We start from the raw sequence: 8,972 nt of genomic DNA, 5'->3' as shown, positions 1-8,972 counted from the left end.
ATAGACCAGAAGCTATTAATATCATTGGATACGTTGTCAAGGTCAAATATATATTTTTGTTTCGTTTGTAGTCGACAGATGGCAATACATTTTAATGTGCTCAATTTTGGTTCATTCATACCATATCTACTGTTGACATCAAGCTCAGCTATTGTCAGTACACATGCTCATTGCTGAGTGTGCTTGTGTTATCTCGGCGAAAGCATGTGATTGTAAACGACTTAATTTGTATCCTGGTGACTGGAGTAAATGACATAGTTTTAAAACCGTGTCTAATAGAGTTTTCCGGATGTGTGTCACAAACTGAACTGAAGCATGGATAGGAAAGAAAGAGATAAGCGAGGCAGTTTTGTAAGTATTATCTTCCGCAAAACATCCTATATAGTGTGAGCTGTTTAGTGTTGACTAAGCCTTTGACTGCATCACATTGTGAATACGTCTCTTATACACATTTGTACAGATGTGACACTGGTATTGGTCGTTGGTTTATACAAGGACGGTGTTAATGTCCTGGTTCAGTGTACACCATATACATAGGGGTATATTGGCTTCCTATTCATAATATTATGTTGTATTGAATTTGATTTGTGTTATCAAGCCAATGATTGTATTGATGTGATGTTGTATTCATCGTCATAATTCGAACAAGTATTAATGTAATTATTTGAAGATACCAGTGTCACAAGTTTCCTTTGAAGATTGTCAAAATAGTCAATCTTGGGTGGGAATGTAAGTGGATTGAAACTTGTTTGTATGTGGATTATAATGCATCATCAATGTTCTTGTATGAGGTGTTATTTGGAATTGGCTTTTCCAAATTAGTGGTAACTGAAGTTTGCATAGAAGCCTAACTAGTGAATGATGCAGCGTGGTAGGGAATCTAAAAAGTCCAAATTAAAACCTAAGGTGAGTGCAAGATTTACCAAAATTCTTACAAAGACTTCAAGTGATTAACATATTGGACTGTTCAAAGATAATTTAGACTAATGTAGTAAGTCAATTGTGATATTAGAGTCAACCTTATATGTTATGTACTGTTTTGGGATAAAGAATAAAACCTGAAATTGTAGATACATTTACCAACTTGTAATTTTCATAGATGTGATTATATAAATCATTATACATGTACATATTCAAATTTTCAAATCTTAGAAAGTGACATATAGACCTCATTTTGACAAAGTAATACTTTAGTCAGATTAAAATTTCTAACCTTTTTTTTGGTCAGACAATTTTGATTTTTTTTAAAGAGCAAGAAAGGTTCACCGATATGTCTAAAATTAGGGTAAGGAATCAAGACTCTCAGTCTGTAGATGGCTGGGAATCAAAGTAAATGCAAACTATTGTATCTGTGATGTGTGAAAAATACATGTAGAAATGTTCAGTGTGAACTTCTACTCAGTGGTTCGAACTAAAGTATACCATCTTTCCAAAGTATAGTTAGTTGATCATGCACTTTTTTGAATTTGTGAAAATTTGTGCAAATTTATCACATTTAAAATCAGGTCATTTGCTTGTTTGCTGGGTTTATTGCCCCATAAACAGACAGGATCATTTGAAGGCATACACATCTTGCAGTAGCACATGATTACCCCACTGATCAGCATGAGGGAGGCCCTTTGTATGCCATCCAGAGCAGTTACTGTATACTGTACTTTCATACCTAATATATATAGATTAGATAATAGTATTTGGTACTGCTGCACAAGTGAATTTTAAGTAATCATTTTTTATGGCAATCAGGGAAGTAATTAGTCAGTATAGGCAGACTGAATGCAATTTTGAGTACTGTATACAGTGTCTTAATTTGATTCCATGTAACATGTTATGTTACAAGCTGACTGTGTTGAACAAAATTGCTGTGCACATCAGTTTTCTGACGGTTATAATTCTTTTATAGAAATGATGACGGTCAATTAAACTTTGACTTGTGTACATGTTTTGTTTGTTTTGTTTTTGTTTTTTTTTTATAAAATATTGCTAATAAATAGAATTTGATGATTAACTGTATTTACTGTTTATTTCAAGAGAATATGCACATGTAACACAGAAGAAAAATCTCATATCAATCATGTTGCATAGTAAAGGAGAAATTGGTATATATATATATATTTATATGGCTTGGTTACAAGACTATGTACTATAGAACTTTGTTTAAAAAATGCTGGGAAAGTATTGCTATGGCCTTAAAGAGAAACTGAAAGGACATATTGTAAACAGTAATTTCCATTGGGGTGTGTGGTAATATTGTGATTTCAGTAAGTAGACTGTACATTAGTAGTTGTTTTCACAATCAATGAACTAATACATATCCAGTATTGATTTTGTATGTATGTACTATGTCACATGGTCATATGCATGGGTGAAATTAAGTGCCTGAATGACTTTTGTGTATTTGGTATAAATTTACTCACATACGTAATTTCCATGTTTACAGTAGGTAATGTTATTGTTTTAAGAAATATAAAAAAAAACCTCAAAGTCATGTTATCAAAATACCATTGATTTTATTTGATGCTATAGTGTATATTGTGATTTCAGCTTGATAAAGTAGGTGGGACATTTCGGCTAGGTGGAAAGGATAAAGCCAAAAGCAAGTCCAGTACATATTCTGGTAGACTTCCATCAACAAATGAGTCGGAAGAAACAAATGGAGCCCAGTATGGCTTCGGTCCTCAGCGGGACGGAATCAGCACACTGTCTGAGAAAGAAGTTACAGAAAAATTTGAGCAAATGCTGGTAAGTTTTGTAAAATCTTGGCTAGAAAAAACCAGTAAGAATATGTAACAATGATGCTAAGTCTGGTCTCCACTGTTATCAAGGTTGAGGTACATAAAAGCAATGTTAGTATTGCTTTAGGACTATATTTTAGCCAAACTGGATTTATGTAAACCCTGTCGAATCTACGTGGAGCTCATGTGACATGCTCTTTGAGAACCTGCTATTTAATTGACAACTAGTCATGTTATTTCAGTCACTTAACAGCTCTATGGAAATCAATGGAAATGACAGATCAGTTGATGGGAATATGTTCACTTGGCAGCTGAAGGGTAGGGCTATACCTAGTAATTGTGTGCAAAACATATGTTATAGTACTGTCTGTCATACTTGGATAAAATTTGTCATTGATCATAAATCTGTGAGGTCAGAATCTGTTGTCAAGAAATTACTCCTACCAATGACTATATGACAGAGCCATTAATGGTCAGTGAGAGGAGAACATGCTTTCAAATTCTGAGAAGAAATTTTCAGCTTTGGATGAAGCACAGAAGTAAACTGTCATCAGTGTTTGGTGGAGATTAGAATGTAGGATAAGGAGTTAGTCAATGTGCTGGGGTTACTTAGAAAATGTCTTCAGAATATTTGCCTCCATGTTGCTGTTGTTGGTTTCATTTCTTTATGTGACTTTTAATATCTGATTGAGACTTTTAAGCTTATCAATAGAAATCTTCAAGCATGTTAACATTTATAAAAAGAATCTCTTGAACAGGCCTTATCTACCTAATGAAAATTTTATTATAAGTCAAATATTTTCAGATGGATTAAATCTGTAGACACTGATAATTCAACTTATTTGTTAATTGTCTCTGGATCTCTTAGATGTTGTGTTTGATTAAAAATAGAAATATCAAGTAAAGTAACAGACACAGAAACACTAGTACATATAAAGCATAGATACAAAACAGAGAATACACAATTACCATAAAGTTGGTTGTTTTGATGAAGAGCCCCTGGTTATGCTGCCTGCATATATGAATGAGGAAAGTATACTCAGCATTATCTTGTGTTGATCAGGTAAAGCTTGAATGTTTGACCAAGATAACAATAGTGTATTGGACTAGCCCATGCAGTCATGGTTATATAACTTTGAGGTCTTGTTTCCATTATTGAATTTTTCATGATAGTTTTTTTTATCTGCTAAGTACTGTCTGCAGCTACCACCTGTTAATTATTACCAGATATCACTGTATGATGACTGAAACAGATAGACAGCTTGTAAATTTTGTAATTGTAGTTGATGTTACTGGAACAATGTAGTGGAGTTATGTTAAAACTCTGAAGCATATTCTGTTTTTGTTTGTAAGGTCATATATGTTGTCCCATCCTTGATACTCCAGGGATGATGATCACTTTTGCGCTCTGTACCCATGAAACATTTTATGGCAAATTGAATCACAAACAATAGATTCATATAAAAGAGTCCTTGAAAACAAGGGATCTATATTATCACTCATTTGAGGGGTTTTGTATTCTCAATTGGGGGTAATGGGGAACAGTATCAACCCCATAACTGTATTAGTCCTTCAGAATTTAAAGTTTCAGAATTTCCCAGTTTTAGTTGAGTAACAAAGATCTACTCAATTCTTTCTGGGTTAATTTTGAGTATCTAGAGTACAAGTATGGAGAGAGATGTACAGACAATACTAAGTACGCCATCAATTAACACCACCCCCTATTTACTGAAAAGGTTAGTTTTACCACTAAAATGATGTTACATATTATGAATCAGCATCTGGTTTTATTATTTGTTCTTAAGGATTTGCATTTTCAATTTTCTCAAATGGAAAAGGTAAGGTACTGAAGCTACCAATAGAGAGTCATGACATTTGCTGTAGAAATCATGGTCAAAGTTCCGTAGTTGTCAAGGTTCTGTTGCATAAAACTCTGCAGGCGAGATCAAAGAGAATTCTTTAACGTAAATAATCAATAACATACATGTGATATGTATGGGTTGTAGACAGGTACTTAAGGGTAGATGGTATAGATTCTTTGGTCCAATGATTAATCAATTGATGGGATTTGAAGAATTATATTTTGATCAGATGTCACTAAGTAGCTTTAACAGTGTAGGTTTTGCTGACTTATTCACTAAGAGAATCATGTACAGTTAATTCTGTGGTCTGCTGAGTGTTTCACTGAGTGTGTTGAGTACAGTAGATTCTGTGGTCTGCTGAGTGTTTCACTGAGTGTGTTGAGTACAGTAGACTGTGGTCTGCTGAGTGTTTCACTGAGTATGTTGAGTACAGTAGACTCTGTGGTCTGCTGAGTGTTTCACTTAGTGTGTTGAGTACAGTAGATTCTGTGGTCTGCTGAGTGTTTCACTTAGTGTGTTGAGTACAGTAGATTCTGTGGTCTGCTGAGTGTTTCACTGAGTGTGTTGAGTACAGTAGACTCTGTGGTCTGCTGAGTGTTTCACTTAGTGTGTTGAGTACAGTAGATTCTTTGGTCTGCTGAGTGTTTCACTTAGTGTGTTGAGTACAGTAGACTCTGTGGTCTGCTGAGTGTTTCACTGAGTGTGTTGAGTACAATAGATTCTGTGGTCTGCTGAGTGTTTCACTGAGTGTGTTGAGTACAGTAGATTCTGTGGTCTGCTGAGTGTTTCACTGAGTGTGTTGAGTACAGTAGATTCTGTGGTCTGCTGAGTGTTTCACTGAGTGTGTTGAGTACAGTAGACTCTGTGGTCTGCTGAGTGTTTCACTGAGTGTGTTGAGTACAGTAGATTCTGTGGTCTGCTGAGTGTTTCACTGAGTGTGTTGAGTACAGTAGATTCTTTGGTCTGCTGAGTGTTTCACTGAGTGTGTTGAGTACAGTAGACTCTGTGATCTGCGGAGTGCTTTACTGAGTGTGTTGAGTACAGTAGACTCTGTGGTCTGCTGAGTGTTTCACTGAGTATGTTGAGTGAAGTAGACTCTGTGGTCTGCTGAGTTTTTCAGTAGACTCTGTGGTCTGCTGAGTGTTTCACTGAGTGTGTTGAGTGAAGTAGACTGTGGTCTGCTGACTATTAAACTACCTGGGCTGAGCAAATAGCAGATGCAGATGTGTGCTTGATCTATTCAATTAAACATTTCTCTGCACAGAACGTGCTGTAAATTACATGCTGTTTGTATATATACAGGATGTATATATGATGTGCAACTTTCTGCATGTTTTCAGTTCGACACATGATAAAACTTAGGTATACTGCCTTTTAATGCTTTCATTTTATTTCAGCTCCATTATAAATCATACTACAAATATTTATGACATACAGCTTTAGGCACTACATAAGTCTGAATATTCTGTTTTAATACTTATAATCTTGCAATATTGAGACATGCATACAGATATTTTCTACAAAGATTATTAAAACTTCCAGCATTTTGATAAATCCTGTGTAATTATGACACTGGTTCAACTGTTAATTATCGTTTGACCAGTATGTGTCATTGACATCATCTAATCTATCGTTAGCTGTCAGCCATTTAAACCCCATCTTATCTACTGACACTTTAGATGACACGACAGTAGTGTTGTTTTTTAAGATAGAATAAAAATCTTTAATTGTGGCACTCCCAAAATAGCACAGTTATTTTGTATTATTGAAGATTAAAAGAAATCTGCTTTAACTAAAATAGAAATTTATTAAAATATTAATGGAGACTTCCTTGATTCTGAAAATACAAAGAATTTAGCACTATACATTAACCAACTTAGATAGAAATTTACTAAATATTGAGCCCCATGTGTTAAATATTGAGTCTCCAGAAGAATCGAGCCTTGTGTATTACCAAGGTGAGGTAAAATATTCTGACAAATAGAATCTTTACTATCTTTAGTTAGAAATCTCTTTGCCATACAAATCCTTTGTGTGTTATTCCGGTTGACCTTTGTGTCCTTGGATATCATTACACTTTAATTAAGGTGTTAAGTTCTGCTGTTCGTTTACCTGGAGTACAGTCAATCTGTTATTCTGTTGCGTCACCTGATATTTAAACCATTAGTTTCATATTCTTACTTTTGAGTTCATTATCTGACGTCTTGAACATATAGAGCAGACTTAGATACTTCAAATATATTTCAATGGAAACATATTTTAAAAAACAACACAGCTGCTGTAGTTGAAGGGCCTGTATATATAAGTCCTATGTAAAGGTCACAATGGCATGAACAAAGTTTTGCAACAAAGTGTGTTTATGTACCTATCACAAATGTACAGTGATATTTTTGGAAACATTTGTCAAGAACTTTGTATTGATATTGTGTTGTCATCTCATTAATACTTTCTCCATGATTTGATTTAATACAAATTGAACTTTTTGATAATTGACACCAAAAATAACTTTGTCGTGTCTCTTTGAATTTGTTTGCCTGTGGTTTCAATCCACAAGAGAGCAAAGGTTGTTTGATGATGGTGTCCACAAATGATAGGGCTGCTGAAATATGTTTTGTAGTGCCAGCACACTGAAATGTCATAACCTGGACATGGTAGCATGACACTCTGCCTGGTCACATTGCCAAATACTGACATTGAGTGTTTAGCAATAAGTATAGATAACTTTATATGACTGTTGTCATGGTTATGGGACACAACCTGTAGGGTAGCAGGATGGTGCAGTGATAACACATTTGCCTTTCACAGAGGTGTTCAGGGTTTGATTCCCGGAAGAGAAAAAATAAGGTGCTACCTGCCTGATCATATGGGTTTTTACCATGAGTGATCCTTTTACTCCAGTTTTCTCCCATAGTAAGACTTCTGGTATACATCCAGCTGAGCCAGCAAGAGTGATTTGTATAAGCTTCAAGCTTGTTTTGCAGTTGTTGTAAATACATGCATAAACACAACTTATAGGTATCTATAGGTACTCAAGGGCCAAAAGTGAGGTAGTTTCAGAGGGAGACATCAGGAAATGAGTGAAAAGATGGAGATCCTAAGTGTTTCTTTGAAGTGCTACAGTGTCATTATTGTACTTATAGACAAGTGGAGATCCATCAGAGCCAGCATCTAATGGCTAGGTGTTAATGATTTCCACAGACCCACATGTCATATTACTTCTCCAGAATTGATACTGTTACATAAAGCACTATTTCAGACGAAACCTTAGGCCTTATGTAAAATGATATTCTAGTTGTTTGTGTGAACCAGACTGATTCACAGCAAAAACAAAATATTTTGCATTAAGTTTTAGATTTTATTGATTGCTTTGAAATTTCTGAAGTTATTCAATGTATTGTAGTGTTGTTGGTAGGGGGGGGATAAATAGTACTTGTCATTAGACATCACGTCGACTAGAATTGTTCACTCACATTGAGGTTCTATTTTCAGGATTTGTCTATTTTGACCGAAATTCTTTCCACCATTAGTCTGTACAATATTGTGACTAAAAATTAGAATGATTTGTATGGAGAGTTTATTTATAGAAACTTATACACTGTAGGTCAACATTTAACAGGAAGACATGATTTGATACTACATAGATAATAACCACATCAGTATTAGCAGGAGGTGATTAATTGTAATATCAGGTCAGGAGACTGCAGTACTTGAAAATTTGCCTAATACGTTGTCAATTGACGTCCCCAATGTTATCACACCCAAATGTATCAGAATATATTTGTTCTAAAATTTTGCTATATTAAAAGAAATGGCTGAGTGTCAAAAACTGCTTGAGTTGTACCAAACAGACCCTTAATGAGCATCTGAATGATATTATCCGTGTTCACCTCATCTTGTCAGTTTATAAGACAGGTAGGTTTACACCTGTTGTTTACAACTGTACAACACAGGAATGTGCCTACCTGTACACCTTTATGTCCTAAGGCCTCGGGCACCAATGATGATACAGTATACTACTTATGAAAAAGCACTACAGTGAAAGTAGGTCTGGCTTCGTGATGTTAAGTTGAAATCAAATTTCGCTAGTTTTCATGCAAATTTTGTTCCGTGTTAAGATTATGACGCAACATTACATCAACCACAACAATATATAGTACATCTTTGTCAGATTGTGTCTGACTCACTTTTACATGCGACCTTCACACATACACACTCTCTCTGTCTGTTGAATCGCTGTATTCGTGATCCATGTAACAAAATCATAAGATTTAAAAATACCTCATTAATATATTCATAACCTGTACTTATACATTGTATAATGGGTAGAAGGTCTGTGATGTCTTATAGTGCAGTATATCCCAAGAAATGTTGTTGTAGT

At 34.9% G+C, this 8,972-nt stretch overlaps 1 protein-coding gene across 1 annotated transcript in view; it reads left to right on the top strand.

Annotated features, from left to right (window-relative positions):
* Positions 1-834: 834 nt before the first annotated feature.
* LOC132543833 (protein diaphanous homolog 2-like) overlaps positions 835-8,972 on the top strand; it is a 61,106-nt gene continuing 52,968 nt past the window's right edge. Inside the window, exons 1-2 of the mRNA XM_060207350.1 lie at positions 835-906; positions 2,542-2,739. Coding sequence (XP_060063333.1) covers positions 859-906; positions 2,542-2,739 — 246 coding nt within the window. The 5' untranslated portion in view covers positions 835-858. The remainder of the gene's footprint in view (positions 907-2,541; positions 2,740-8,972) is intronic.

This window comes from Ylistrum balloti, unplaced genomic scaffold, assembly GCF_031769215.1.
Source record: "Ylistrum balloti isolate Yb309-2 unplaced genomic scaffold, AGI_CSIRO_Ybal_v1 Utg369586, whole genome shotgun sequence".
Classification (NCBI taxonomy): Eukaryota; Metazoa; Mollusca; class Bivalvia; order Pectinida; family Pectinidae; genus Ylistrum; species Ylistrum balloti.
Note: the sequence above shows the minus strand (reverse complement) of the source record. Positions and strands in the feature narration are given on the sequence as shown.